The following is a 14,798-nucleotide window of genomic DNA, read 5'->3' on the forward strand; positions in this document are numbered from 1 at the left end:
GTTTTCTGGTAGCATCTTTAGGATTCTCTATGTGTAGTATCATGTCATCTGCAAACAGTGACAACTTTACTTCTTCTCTTATGATTTGGATTCCTTTTATTTCTTTTTCTTCTCTGATTGCTGTGGCTAGAACTTCCAAAACTATGTTGAATAAGAGTGGTGAGAGTGGGGAACTTTGTCTTGTTCCTGATCTGAGTGGAAATGGTTTCAGTTTTTCACCATTGAGGACGATGTTGGCTGTGGGTTTGTCACATATGGCCTTTATTATGTTGAGGAAAGTTCCCTGTATGACTACTTTCTGCAGGGTTTTTATCATAAATGGGTGTTGCATTTTGTCAAAAGCTTTCTCTGCATCTATTGAGATGATCATATGGTTTTTCTCCTTCACTGACTGTTGTTGATCAGAGAGTTTAATTAATATTTAGGGTTCAAAGCTTCTCTCTGGGCTGGATGCACAGGGATGTTTTTGTTTCTCACTGGCATCCACTTCATCCTTGTCTGGCATCCCCTTGCTCTTTTCAGGTCATCCTTGAGGAATCATCTATTTTAAAGGTTCAATTCAACAGCTTTATTGTGAGTCCTCCCTCTGTGCCCAGCACTGTGCCAGACACTGGGCTGCCTGTGGGGTTAAGACAGAGTCCGTGTCCTGGAGGAGCTTGTGATCCAGCAAGGGAAACAGAAGTTGGCCACAACACTGGCAGGGAGAGCAAAGGGAAGGAGGTGGTCTATGTACGTATACATGGGGGAGGGTCATGCACGGCAGCACAGAGAAGGTAGCATATGAACTGGACCTTTTAGAAAAAGTCCTTAAACTGTCCCTTCTTTAGCCCGTGACGCTACTCCACCCTTGCCTGGGACCGCTTTTCCCCAGTGGACCCGTTGCGCAGTTGGCTTTCTCTCCTGCATTTGCCCGAGTCCCTGCAGGCGGGTGGGCAGTGATGAGGGGCAGGGAAGAGAGCCGAGCAGCCTGCAGTGTGGTGCTGAGAGCTTGCCCTCCCCTCCCCTCCCTAATTTTGTTCAATCCTTGTGACAGCATCCCCACCAAGGACCCCTCTGGGGAGTCCCTTATCATGAGACCTGAGGAGTTTGAGCGGATAAAATGGGCATCCCACGTCCTGACTAGAGAAGAGCTCAAGGCCAGGGAGCAGGCCTTCAAGAAGGAGAAGGAAGCCATTGTGGTAGCTACCCCCGTCCCCCATCTATGCAGAGGGGGGTGGAAGAGAAAGGCTAGGGAGAGGCCGGCTTCCCATAAGACTGGGAGCTCTAGTTAGGGGACCCTGGAATGGGGTGTGAACGTGCTAAAGAGGACATGTTGTAGAATTAAGAGTGGGTGTGGGAGGAACCACAGGGCAGCGGGAAGGGTGAGGAAGCCAGGCTGAGAAACCCCTGGGCTCTGACAGTGCGGTGGGGTGAGGCGAAACTCATCTGGGGTCAACCGTGGCAGCCAGGCTAGTGCCCAGGGCACAGAGCACAGGCAGGAACCCCCCACTAATCTCGACGTGGCTCCCATAGGACGCAGTGACCACACGCAAGAAGATCATGAAACAGAAGGAAATGGTTTGGAGGAACAGCCAGAAGCTCAACAATCTGGAGGAGGTGGCCAAGGACAGGGCCCAGGACCTCCTTCAGAGAGCCAGGCAGCTGCGGATGGAGCAGGAGGAGGAGCTGAAGGACATGAGCAACGTGAGCTCTCCATTCTCCCTGCCTCCTCTTATCTCTCTTTCTCTCTCTTTTTTTTTAAATTTAATTTTATTTATTTATTTTTGGCTGCGTTGGGTCTTTGTTGCTGTGTGCGGGCTTTCTCTAGCTGTGGTGCGCGGGCTTCTCTTGTTGCAGAGCTCGGTCTCTGGGCGCCCAGGCTTCAGCAGTTGTGGCTCGTGGGCTCTGGAGCGCAGGCTCAGTAGTTGTGGCGCACGGGCTTAGCTGCTCCGTGGCATGTGGGATCTTCCCGGACCAGGGCTCGAACCCGTGTCCCCTGCATTGGCAGGCAGATTCTTAACCACTGCGCCACCAGGGAAGCCCCTCTCTCTCTCTCTCTCTCTCTCTCTCTCTTTTTTTTCTTTGGCCGTGCCACACAGCTTGCGAGATCTTAGTTCCCTGACCAGGGATCAAATCCATGCCCCCTTCAGTGGAAGCACAGAGTCTTAACCACTGGACCGCCAGGGAAGTCATCCCTCCTCTTATGTCTTATTCACCCACCTGACAGCATGGGCTCCAGCTGGAGACAGGGTGCAGGGGTGAAAGGTCAGGGTCTGGCCTTGGCAGGGGAACGGGGTGGAGAGCTGCACTTGCCACGTGTCTGCTATGTGACCTTCAGCAAGTCACTTGCCCACCCTGAGCCTCACTTTCTTCATTTGTAAAATGAGGGTGGTGAAATTACTTAGCAGAATTATTGGCAGGATTAAATGTGCTAATATATGGGAGAGGCTTTGCGAACTGTGGGTTGATAAATGCATGTGAGGATGTTACTTGTATCTTTATCCTGCTAGTTCAATTCTGGCCACATACGGTGGTCCCAGGCAATTGGGTTCTTTCTGCCGTGTTCAAAGCGCTTCCCTTAGCTGAGAACATAAAGACGAGAGGCTCATTTGGAATTCTACTGTGTAACTCAATTGCTGTGGTTCACTTCCTGGCCAAATGAAAAATGCTGACTCCCCAACCCCTTCATCTACAGTTTCTGTCTCTCAGGTAAATCTTCTCTACATCCTTTTATTTTCCAAAGATTTTACTCCATAGTTCTTATTGATGGCTCATGGTTTTTCATTCCCTTATGTGTCATGTTGGGCTCTTCTAGCTTAAAAACCTAGCGGCTTGGCTTCTGCAAGAATGTTTGTTTCCCCGAAGTGTAGAACAGGGGGTCTTCACTTGGGGTTCATGGGTCTCTAAGGGGGACCATGAACTTCTGAAGTTTTATGGAAATTTTGTGTGTACAGATGCAGATGAATTTTATGGAGGAGAAAGCCCATAGCTTTCATCATATTCCCAAAACGTGATCCATGACCCCCCAAACACTAAGATCCAATAGGCTGAAAGACGCTATTGCTTTTCTGGGCTTGTGAGCATGCTCAATATGATTCTGTTCCCATTTCTCCCTGCTCCAACTTCCACATCCCCGTGATGCATTTCCCCCCAATCCTTACTCCCAGGTCTAGTACCACGACTTCATTTCCACTCCCCAGATCATCCTCAATGCTAAGTGCCATGCCATCTGGGATGCCCAAATTCTGGAGAAGCAGCTGATCCAAAAAGAACTGGATGCAGAGGAGAAGCGGTTGGATCAGATGATGGAGGTGGAGAGGCAGAAATCCGTTCAGAGGCAGGAGGAGCTGCACAGAAAGAGGCAGGAAGAGAGAATCCGGTAAAGAGATGGCTTTGGCACCTCCCTCTCTAAGTCATTTCCATGTGTCTTTAGGTCCATATAGCCTTGCAAAGAGGGAAGACGTGAGAAATGGTCATTATCCTCCTCTGTTATTATCTCAAAACCTTTATGGAGTGATTCAGAGAACCATAGAACTTCTTAAAGCTTATTTCCAAGATCACAACAGATGCTTCATAGTCTGGCCCCAATTCAGCCTCATTTTACACCATTTCCTGCCATCCATTCTGTGAGGCTTTCCTATTTCCCCCAACATGCCAGGTCTTGACAAAAGCTCATGACTTTTGTTGTTCCCTCTCCTTTGAATACCCTTCTCTTTCCTTTCCCCCCCGAAAAACGCGCTCTCTTCCTTTAGTATGTAGCTTTGCTGTCTCCTCCCCTGAGAAACCTCCCTCACTTCACCTGCAAGGCTTTAGGGCGCCCTTCTCTGGGTCCTGCCACACCCTGTTTATACTCTGGCACACCCCTCCTTGCACTGTGGCTCCCTGACCCTCACCAGGCTATATGCTCACTGAGGACAGGGTCCTTGTCTTATTCATTTCTGTAGCTTCTGGGCCTACCAGAGTGCTTGGACTGTCGTAGGTGCTTAATACATGTTAGAATGAATAAATTCAGTCCCCTTCATTTTGCAGGAAAGGACAAGTCCCAGCGCTGGTAAATTATAGAATCATAGTATCCTGGATTTAGAATGGCAACTATATAATTCAAGAATTACCTCTATAAATAGTCCTTGTAAAAAAAATAGTCATTGCACCACACTGAGTGGCAGTTCTTTCTCCCCATCTGTATTCTGTTCTCATGTACCATTCATCTTTGTACTTCTAGTAGGTACCTGGTTCACTATAGCAGGCTCCCAATAAAAGTTTATTTCATGGCCAAGTGGCTCTTCATTTTTTGCATGAACAGTTCCATTGAGAGGAAAATCCCTGCCTTATCAGCAGCTCTAATGATTTGACCTGGTCCTTATGTTGAGTCTAAACCTGCTTCCATGTAACTCTTTTACTCATTGCTCTAGTGTATTTCATCTGGAGTCATGAAGCCATTCAAGAGCTCTATCTGAATGTCAATCTCGTACTCCTTCCCATAGATTCTTATCCTAATCTGTGTCTTCTCCCACTCTCCCAGCCTTTACTCATATAGCATGGGGTCTGGATGCTTCCAAATTTATTGACATCCCAGTAACACATAGGGAGTCACTGGCAACACTGATTGTAGAATCTGGTTTCTCTGCATTCCATTGTTGAGCCAGGGCACTGCTGAGTGGAGAGAGGTCCTCAGACTCAGCCCTGTCCACCCACAGCTGACGGTCTTAAAATATACGATTGGGTATAAGAAGGACAGTTAGCAAACTAGGCATGGGAGGTGGAGTGGGAAGACGAGATACATTGGGTGATAGCAGATGCACCAGAGACAGGAGAAGTCATGGACTTTTTAACTCTGGGAAGCTCTGTGAAGCCAGCTTGAGAAGGTCTCTCCCTCTGATTACTTTGGGAAGGCTTGGGAGGTGGTAGGATTTCAGAAGCTGTTACACACTGAAAGGGAGAACGTGTATTACGATGTGGGTGCCTCTGGGCAAACAAATGAAGTGAGGGAATATCAAGAAGGGTGAGGGGCTTCCCTGGTGGCGCAGTGGTTAAGAATCCGCCTGCCAATGCAGGGGACACGGGTTCGAGCCCTGGTCCGGGAAGATCCCACATGCCGCGGAGCAGCTAAGCCCATGCGCCACAACCACTGAGCCTGCGCTCTAGAGCCTGTGAGCCACAACTACTGAGCCCGCGTGCCTAGAGCCCGTGCTCTGCAACAAGAGAGAAAAGTAAAATCTATAAAAAAAAAAAAAATAAAAAAAGGGGACTGCATAAATTTAAAAAAAAAAAAAAAAAAAGAAGGGTGAGCCGCAGAACCAGGAGTTCAGAAGGGAGAGGACCAACCTGCCAGGACCCTGTGGGGAAGGACTTTGGTCTGGGTTCATGAAGCATAGCCATGTTTAGGGGGCACTTGTCACATCGTTCCTACGATGCCTCCCATCTTGGGGGTTATTTGGGTGGAGGTTAGAACGGAGAGACCCAGACCCTTGGTTTCTAAGACACCGTGGCACTGTTTCTTCCCAGAGGAAGACGGCACATTGTGGAACAGATGGAAAAGAACCAGGAGGCGCGATCGCTGCTTGTCCAGCAGCAGGAGCAGGAGAAGGGGCAGATGCTGGCGTATATGGAACAGCTCCAAGAGGAGGATCTAAGGGTAACAGGGCTGCACAGATAATGCCAAGTTCCACCAGCAGCAGCAAAAAAGCCCTCCAGCACTGTGGGGTTTGAGGGTGTGGGCTGATGTTCCGTAAGGCACATACTCATTTCACATCATCGTCATCATCAACTTTTTATTGCCATGTGAAACGTTTGTTTGGCTGTGGAGTCATGCTGAGGGAGGAGCAGTTGTTTGGATACCGTCCCTCCCTGACCGGGACTTGGGGTCCAGGACGGACATATCCGTGTGAACGGACACATGAAGGAAAGATATAGCTACATGCTTTGCAAAAATAAACATAGGGATGTTTTATTGTCTTCCCTCAATTATCTAGGGATATTATAGACTTTGTTGGTGAACAGTAGCAGTGTCTTAGAACAGTAGCAGTGTCTTCGTTCTAGACTCCCTGCTGTTGCCTCATGCAAAGTACATTGCATCCCAGTGTCATTAATTGTGTTGAGGAGTCAAACCCTTTTTTCCTGTTAGCCTAAATAAAATTAGTAAACATATCCATTGCAAAAGAAATGATGACACACCTGTTCCGACCAGGCAGACTTGAACAAATCTTCTTCTATTGGCCTTACCTGATCTGTTGCAATATGCAAAGGCCCCTGGCACAGTGAGGTACATGGCAAGCATTTGGGGCATTTATTCTTTTTTCCCCTCAATTTTTTACTTAAAAAAAATTTTATACACACAGACAAGTTGAAAGAACTGTACCACACCCATCAACACTTCACCTAGATTTAGTGGTTGTTAATCTGCCTGAGTCGCTTGTCTCTTTTAGATGTATATACATATTTTGATATTGTTAAACTATTTGAGAGTAAGTTGCCAACATCTTGACACTTTGCTGCTAAATGCTTCAGCCTATATCTCTGAAGAAGGACATTCGCTTACAAGTCAACAATACCAGGATCAACAAAATTAGAATCCAATGATTCTATAATGTCGTTTAATATTTACTCTACACTCAAATTTACTCAGTTGTTACAAAAATATTTTTTCAGTTATTTTCTTTCATCCAAACCAGGATTCAATCAAGGTTCACACACTGCATTCACTAAGTCTTTTTAGTCTATTTTGATCTAGAAGAGTTCCCTCCCTCACTCATTCATTCGTTCATTCATTCATTCATTTTTATAGCACTGATATTTTGAAGCATCCAGGACATTTGACTTGAAGAATGTCCCACATTCTGATTTGTCTGATTATTTCCTCATGGTGCCATTTAACTTGTGGAACACATATTCTTTTCTGGTTCTCCTCCTTCCCCATGCTTATGGGTGATTGAGTTGTCATCTCCCAGTGAATTTGATGGTGAGGAGTGACAGGGGGCCCTGAAGGATCTCATGGGGAGCCTTATAATTATGAGGGCTTCTCAAGCACTTGCAGTATGAGGATCTGTGTGAGGGGTGGGAGGCTGATCACCAGATGGTCAGGGAAGATGAGGGGCAGGCAGCCTTGTGAACTGCTTGAGAAGGGGAGCAACAGAGCCATGAAGACAGACAAGGCCTGGCCAAGCTCTGGCTCCGGAGAGAGAGGGAAAGGGCCAGGAAGGACAGGTCTGGGGTAGATAGGCAGGAGACTGGAAAATCCAACTTGATTGTGGGGAATGGGCATTGGTGGGTTCATTGAGAAATTTCCAGGTGTCACCGAGTCAACACAATTACTCCAGTGTTACATCATTGTCCTTTTCCTGTGTTATGTCATTGTCCTTTTCCTGTCCTTCTAGGCACTCCCTAGGTCTCCAGGAAGCATCATTGGGCACAGATAGAAACCTCTGCCTCCCCAGCCTAGAACTGCATCATCTCAGGGTGATGCAAGGGCAGCTTTCCCCACCTTGCTAGCAAGATGGAGAGAATGAAGGGAGTTTATCTGGGGTTGCTTTACGATGGCTTCCAAGATGAGAAACAGGGGAAGTCCTCTGGTTTCTTGGAAATGAAATGAACCCACAAAAACAACAAACCAAAAAGTAAATAAATAGGCAAAGAAGTAAGTAAATATATGATTATATGTATGTCATAGATCAGAAGTCAGCAGCTTTTCTAGTTTTGAGGGTCAGTGAGATTAAATACTGCCTGGGGTACCAATGGCATGTGTAAAACTGATGGGAAGAAGGTAGGAAGGAAAGGAAGAAAGGGAAAAGGGGAAAAAAGAGTATGGGAGTTGGAGTGTCAGGAGGGGAACTGTGGCGTGAGCAAGGAGGCAGGTGCTTGGAGAGTGAGGGGATGCTGGCGGGCCGTGACCCAGGCACCACATGGACCTGGGGGGAGGCACACAGCACTGCGCTGGTCTGGTTCAGGAGGCTTCCTGGAGGAAAGAGCCCTGCACTGGGCAGTGAGCCAAGCTGGGGGAGGGTCAGCAGTGTTGCCCGGGATGCGTCAGGGCAGAAGCTGGGCTGAGGAGGAGCTGGGAGGCCAGGTAGGGGTTAGTCTTTGAAGAAATGGAAGGAGCTAGGAGTAGTGTGGGAGGTGGGGTGAGTTGATGGGTAGGAGAGTTTGAAGAAAGGAGTCCAAGTTTGAGACGGTAGGGAGGCCAGTGCCCAAGGCCCCAGTGCCCCTCCACATTGGGACCTGAGGATGTGCTCAGAAGTGGTCTGATCACTGGGAGCTTTCAAAGGCTCAGGCTCATTCCTTAGAAGGGACCCTGTCACTCAGGGTGATTGGCACTCTGACCTCCATCACTCATTGTTTTTCTCTCTGAGGTTTTTTCTCTTTCTCACTTGCCACTCACCTTGGCCCCCTCTTCCCTGCCTCATTATTGAGTATTTGCTGTTTCCCTCTCAGTATTGGGAAAGAGAAAAAGTGTTACACATGGTCCCTGTCCTCTGGCTGGGACAGAATGAACACACAGGAAGCGAATGGGATCCTCATGGCAGCGTACGATCAAGTCCGAGGAGGTGTGGCACCATCTTAAGTGCAAAGGGAATTCAGAAATGCAGAGAGAATTAAAACTTGGGGCAATCGAGTAAGAGCTCCAGAGAAGATTGGAACTTTAGTTTAGACAGACCAGGTTCCAAAATTCTGGCTCTGGAGTTCATTAGCTGTATGGCCCTGGGCAAGTCGCTTAAACGCTGAGCCTGTTTTTCCACCTGTACAAGAAAGATAACAAGGACTACCTTTCAGGGTTTTTGGGGTACATTTAGGTGCTAGAGGTAGGTTATATAAAGTGTCTTATGAATAAAAAGTACTCAATTAGTGCAATACTCTATTTTATCTATTTTAATCATCACTATTGAACAGAGACCAAAAGTTTGGGTTTGAATAGAGGAAGGAAATTGAAGGCAGGAGGAAAGCATAATGAACAAAGGACAGGATTTTGCCTGACATGGGGGAGACACTGAGTAGAATTTTAAGAGCCTCCACTTCCTGCGAGTGGATAGAGCTCAACCGTTTCAGGGGCTGCCGCAAAGGCAAGGTGGATGAAGACTGCAAGGGCCATTTGGCTAGAAGAGGTCATTGATGGCCCTTGATAGAACAGCTTTAATCAAGGGCAGTAATTGGAGCTAGACTTCAGAGTGTGCATCTCTCTCCCTGCCTCCATCTGTGTCTCTCCGTCCTGATAGGCCAGCATCTTTTGATCTTTCCCTTCTACTCTGAGGCTCTCTCCCTTCGGTGGCAGGACTTGGAACGAAGACACCAGCAAAAGCTGAAGATGCAGGCTGAGATCAAACGCATCAATGACGAAAACCAGAGGCAGAAAGCAGAGCTGCTGGCTCAGGAGAAGCTGGCAGACCAGATGGTGATGGAATTTACCAAGAAGAAGATGGTAGGAACCCGCTTACTGATGCCTGGGACTTCTGAGCAGGAATGGAGTGTCTGTCTCAGGGAGATGCAGGCATGAGAGCTAAGTTAACTCAACAGAAGATAGTTATGTCATCAGCCTAAACTTCATGTCCTTAGTTCAAGGGTCTGGCTTCTTTTTCTCTTCAACTTGGCCAGTCCCCTTGTTCATTACCAGAGAGTAGCCTGGAAAGGACACCCCAATTAGGGCGTTATTGTCCTTGTTAACACCTTTGATTAGAAGTTGGGGTGAGGGTCAGGGGCAGGCAGGGAAGAAAATTAAAACTATTGGTGAAAGTAAAGTTTTCGTGGATTCCCCATGACCTGGATAATTATATCTTCAGTAATCAATCATGAGTCAGCTGCCCCATAAATTTCTTGTGAAAATTCCTATATTGGCCATCCATCCTATACTGGATGCTAGGCTCAGAAAATAGAGTCTTCAACCACCACCCCCGTAGTACTTATAAGAACAAATGCACCATGGAACAGGGAGCAATACCCTCCAACAGTTATAGGGAGACGCAGCTCATGAATGTGTGGACTCATTCTGGGGCAAGAATGAGTAATGGTTTGATTGGGGTCTGTGAGGAATGGGGGGCAAAAGAAAGCGTTTAGGCATGGTTTAGATGGAGTGAACATGGATTTCTATAAGAAGAGAAGAAAAGACTTGAGGTGGCAGGAAAGTTATTCAATTCCTCATGCGTGAGTCCTGCCTTCCCTGCTAGCTTTGAGGTTCCATGATGATACCATACTTCTCTATGGTAGGGATTCTTAATTATGGTCAGGGGGAGGGTGTGGGTGCAATTGGAAAAGGCATATTTGATATACCTCTATACTCCAAATGCAAATGATAGAAAATGAAGCTCAGCAAAGCTCATTTATTGGCTTTGGCTTCCTTACTGGATGCCAGGGATATGCAGGCAACAGAGTGAGAATGCGAGACTGGGGACGTGGGGGTTCCAGCATAACAACGATCACACAACTACCATTAATCAAGCACTTAGTCTGTACATAGGCTCTGTGCTAAGGGCTTTGTGTGTTTTCTTATCTAGTCGTTACAGCATCCTTGTGAACCTAGTCATTGACTGATTGAAAAGATCCTGAATGCCTCAGCGTGTGTCCAGTATCAGACAGGCTGAATGTACCTAGAGTAATGCTATGGACAACGTATGGAACTCAGCACCTGTTTCCCTGAATGGGCGAAGGTGGTGATAATAAGCCAATCACGTGTAGGAATTGGTGAACAGTTTCACTGGCTGCAGCAGAGAGTCTCTGGTGGTTGTGATGGGAAATGAGGTAGCTAGATGATGGAGAGCTGAGAGCAGTTGTTAGGAATGCCTTGGACCTTGAGCAGAGCTGGAAGTGTGGAATGATGAGGAATTGCCATTGATTTCTGAGCAGGAGAGGAATATGTCTTGTCTTCATACATGAAAATGTCATTGGCAGGAGGAGCTGGGAGAGGCAGGAAACTGGCAAAGGAATCGGGCACTTGGGCATGCCCACAGCCCACCATAAGCATCCAAGTATAGCACAAGGCCCTCCCTGACCTCACAGAGGTCTCTGCTCTCACAGGCGGGGCTGCCACTTTAGAGCTAAAGGCAGAGATGGGTGGTGGAAGCCTCCGGAGTTCCCTGGCCTGCCATCTAGGGCAACGTGGAGCAGAGAGACCAGCTTGACACACAGCCAGCTGTGCACAGCTCACAAGCTGACAACTCACTGGGTGCACGGAAGTCTGGAAAGGTGGAACGAGGCTAAGGAAAATTCTTTGCAGGATGATCACATTTCCACCCAACCTAAGCCATACCCAAGAATGGTAGTTGGGAAGCTGTGTATGGAAAGCTTTTAGGGATATGTCTGCACTTTCAGAGAAGTGGCAAAGGGAGGTAATTTTGATAGTTCATTCCTTAGGTATCTGCTAACCACTGGGGGACCGCACATCACACGGTTGGCCATTTGCCCAAGGACTAATGAGATAACTTCCACCTCCTGTACTTTACAAGACAGGCAGGAAGCCGCAGTTGTTATTTCTAGAAACTTGGCCCAGCAGCCTTGCAACTTGGAAATTGTGAAGTAGCAGACAGAGCATGAAGGCTGGACTCACCTGCATTTGAATCCTTTTGGTAGTTTACTAGCTGTGCCATCTTGGACAGGACCCTTGAATTCTATGAACATCAGTTTCTTTATAATATCAATCTGATGAGATGTTGTGAGGACCATCTGGGATATTACAGGAGAAGGCATTTTGTAAGCAACGAAGCATCTTACAAATGCTGATTAGTTTCATGTCAAGGCATTGCTAGTCATTTTGCCCCGCCTTAAAAGGAGTCAGGAAGGGGTAGGGGGAATATTGAATAGACAAGGGGCTCAGTTTCTCTCTGCAAGGCTGGGGCAATAGGAGCCATTCTGTGAGGCCTTTTCTTCCTGGCAGGCTCAAGAAGCAGAGTTTGAGGCTGAGCAGGAGAGAATCCGGAGGGAGAAAGAGAAGGAGATCGCCCGCCTGAGGGCAATGCAGGAGAAGGCCCAGGACTACCGGGCAGAGCAGGTACCTATTCAGTCTCAGCTTCTCTCGGCCTCCTCTCCCATCCCCTTAACTATTCCTTTGACAGCCTGTAGAATGGTCTCAAGGGTGAGGGTATAGAAGAGAGGATGCAAGTTATCTCGACTTCTGTAGCTGGAGGACGGAGGGATTGGCCAGCTTCCAAGCCTATGGCAGCAAGGATCGAGACGTGTATTACGTGCTTAAGGTCCAAGAGAAAGATTTTGGCTGCCACATAAAGAACTTTCAACCTTAACTAACCATTGAAATGTGTCACCACAGGAAACTGTGCCAACTCCATCATTAGCAGTTATTAAAATTAGAAGCAATCGCAGGACAGCCAGGAGGTGTTTCAGGTATAGGGAAAGAACTGGGATGAGCTGGGGGTGGGGGAAGGACAAGATGACCCCTCAGGGTATCTTCTGACTTGAAAGTTCTATGACAGGATTCCCTTTATTCTTTCCTAGCATAACCCTGCTGCTAGAGAAATTCGGGGAGCTTCTCAAAGCAAGCTGGGGCAGAGTCCAAAGTAGGTGTCTTCCTAAAGGAACCTGAGGTTATTTTGCATCCTCACTGGTCTCCCCACCCTCTCCTTTACCAGGATGCCTTGCGGGCCAAACGCAACCAGGAGGTTGCCGACAGAGAGTGGCGCAGAAAGGAAAAGGAAAACGCACAAAGGAAGATGGAAACTGAGGCCAAACTGCGGAAAAGTCGGCTAGAACAGGTGGCTTTCAAGGAGCACACTCTGGCCGTTCAGGTGCAACGGGACCGGGATGAGTTCGAGAGGATTCTTCGGTAGGAGGAGCTGGGAACCTCAGCTTCCCTTCCTGGTTCTGTGGCAGGGATGGTCTGTACTGGGTGGAGAGGCAATTTCTGGCATGTCCACGGACAGGTGTGCATCCACCTTGACCAGGTTGGTGGGGTCATTCTAACTAGATGGATAATTGAAATATTTCAAAGACACTTGAGCCAAGAATCTTATTAAAGAATTGAAAAATAGCACCTGGAAGTGATTAAGGAGTTGGGGATTATAGGGATTATTTCCCCGGGAGCATTAAAAGTGTAAGTAAAGGTATAAATCTGGTCCCTCCTGCCCTCCCTACCTCCATGTCCCTCGACAAGTTTGGGCTGAAACTGCAGCAGGGGAGGTTGAAGAGAGAGGGAGAGAAGAACTCACACACTCAGGGTTGTGAGTCATCAGAGCAGGGCTCTGAGGGAGGTCTTTTGACAAATATGTACTAAGCACGTAAAGTCAAGGCTCTGTGTTGGATGCTGTGGGAGATATTAGAGATGAATAAAACACCATTCTTGCCCATTCATCTAAGAAGGATGTTAGAGACTCGTATTTGGATGGACTTCACCTGTATTTCTCCATCTTTCTGGACTTGTCAGCCTTTTATCCTTTTATTTTTGTTCTCTATGTTGGCTCAGTTATAATTCCAACACACAAGTGGAAGTTAAATGTTCACATCTCTCACTGTCTGTCTCCCTTCTCCTACCCCAAAGCAGTGGGCAGTCTCAGTAGTTCTACTTTCTACCAGTTAGATCTGCCACAACCAGACCTGGCCCCTGGGACGTTCTACTGGCTCTAAGTGTTCTGGCCTGACCGGGAAAGACTCTCTTCTTGCTCTTGTCCAGACTCTATAACATCAAAAAAATTTTAAAGGAAACAAACCAGGGAATTTCCTGGCTGTCCAGTGGTTAGGACTCGGCACTTTCACTGCCTGGCCCATTTTCGATCCCTGGTCAGGGAACTAAGATCCTGCATGCTGTGCAGTGCAGCCATTAAAAAATAACAAAATAACAAAATAAAAATAAAATAAAATAGGAAATAAACCAAACAAAATTTTAATTAGGGTGGAGGGCTACAAAAATTATAGAAGTTATGCTCAGATAAGTAGAGATTGAGTGATGCAGCCTATCTTTCTTTTTTGTTTTGAATTTTATTTAAATTTTTTTTTATACAGCAAGTTCTTATTAGTTATCCATTTTATACATATTACTGTATACATGTCAATCCCAATCTCCCTATTCATCACACCACCACCCCACCCCTCTGCCACTTTCCCCCCTTGGTGTCCATACGTTTGTTCTCTACATCTGTGTCTCAATTTCTGCCCTGCAAATCAGTTCATCTGTAACATTTTTCTAGGTTCCACATATATGCATTAATATACGATACTTGTTTTTCTCTTTCTGACTTACTTCACTCTGTATGACAGTCTCTAGATCTATCCACGTCTCTACAAATGACCCACTCCATAGTGGCTATATCAATTTACAGTCTCACCAACAGTGCAAGAGGGTTCCCTTTTCTCCACACCCTCTCCAGCATTTGTTGTTTGTAGATTTTCTGATGATTCCCATTCTAACTGGTGTGAGGTGATACCTCATTGTAGTTTTTTTGTTTTGTATTGTTTTTTTGACGTACACAGGCCTCTCACTGTTGTGGCCTCTCCCATCGCAGAGCACAGGCTCCAGACACGCCGGCTCAGCGGCCATGGCTCACGGGCCTAGCCGCTCCGTGACATGTGGGATCTTCCTGGACTGGGGCACGAACCCACGTCCCCTGCATCGGTAGGCGGACTCTCAACCACCGCGCCACCAGAGAAGCCCCCTCATTGTAGTTTTGACTTGCATTTCTCTAATAATTAGTGATGTTGAGCAGCTTTTCATGTGCCTCTTGGCCATCTGTATGTCTTCTTTGGAGAAATGTCTGTTTAGGTCTTCTGCCCATTTTTGGATTGGGTTTATTTTATTTTTTTTAAGATTGAGCTGCATGAGCTGTTTATATATTTTGGAGACTAATCCTTTGTCCATTGATTTGTTTGCAAATATTTTCTCCCATTCTGAGGGT

General features: G+C 47.0%; 1 protein-coding gene across 2 annotated transcripts in view; it reads left to right on the forward strand.

The window, feature by feature from the left end:
- The window catches only part of CFAP45 (cilia and flagella associated protein 45), a 43,687-nt gene that overhangs the window by 25,264 nt on the left and 3,625 nt on the right, over nt 1–14,798 (forward strand). For both annotated transcript variants that reach the window (XM_055083944.1, XM_007129614.2), the window contains exons 4-10: nt 1,034–1,178; nt 1,513–1,683; nt 3,180–3,358; nt 5,485–5,614; nt 9,242–9,388; nt 11,834–11,947; nt 12,543–12,736. In XM_055083944.1, the coding sequence (XP_054939919.1) occupies nt 1,034–1,178; nt 1,513–1,683; nt 3,180–3,358; nt 5,485–5,614; nt 9,242–9,388; nt 11,834–11,947; nt 12,543–12,736 (1,080 nt within the window). The remainder of the gene's footprint in view (nt 1–1,033; nt 1,179–1,512; nt 1,684–3,179; nt 3,359–5,484; nt 5,615–9,241; nt 9,389–11,833; nt 11,948–12,542; nt 12,737–14,798) is intronic.

This window comes from Physeter macrocephalus, chromosome 4 (assembly GCF_002837175.3).
Source record: "Physeter macrocephalus isolate SW-GA chromosome 4, ASM283717v5, whole genome shotgun sequence".
NCBI classification, from domain to species: Eukaryota; Metazoa; Chordata; class Mammalia; order Artiodactyla; family Physeteridae; genus Physeter; species Physeter macrocephalus.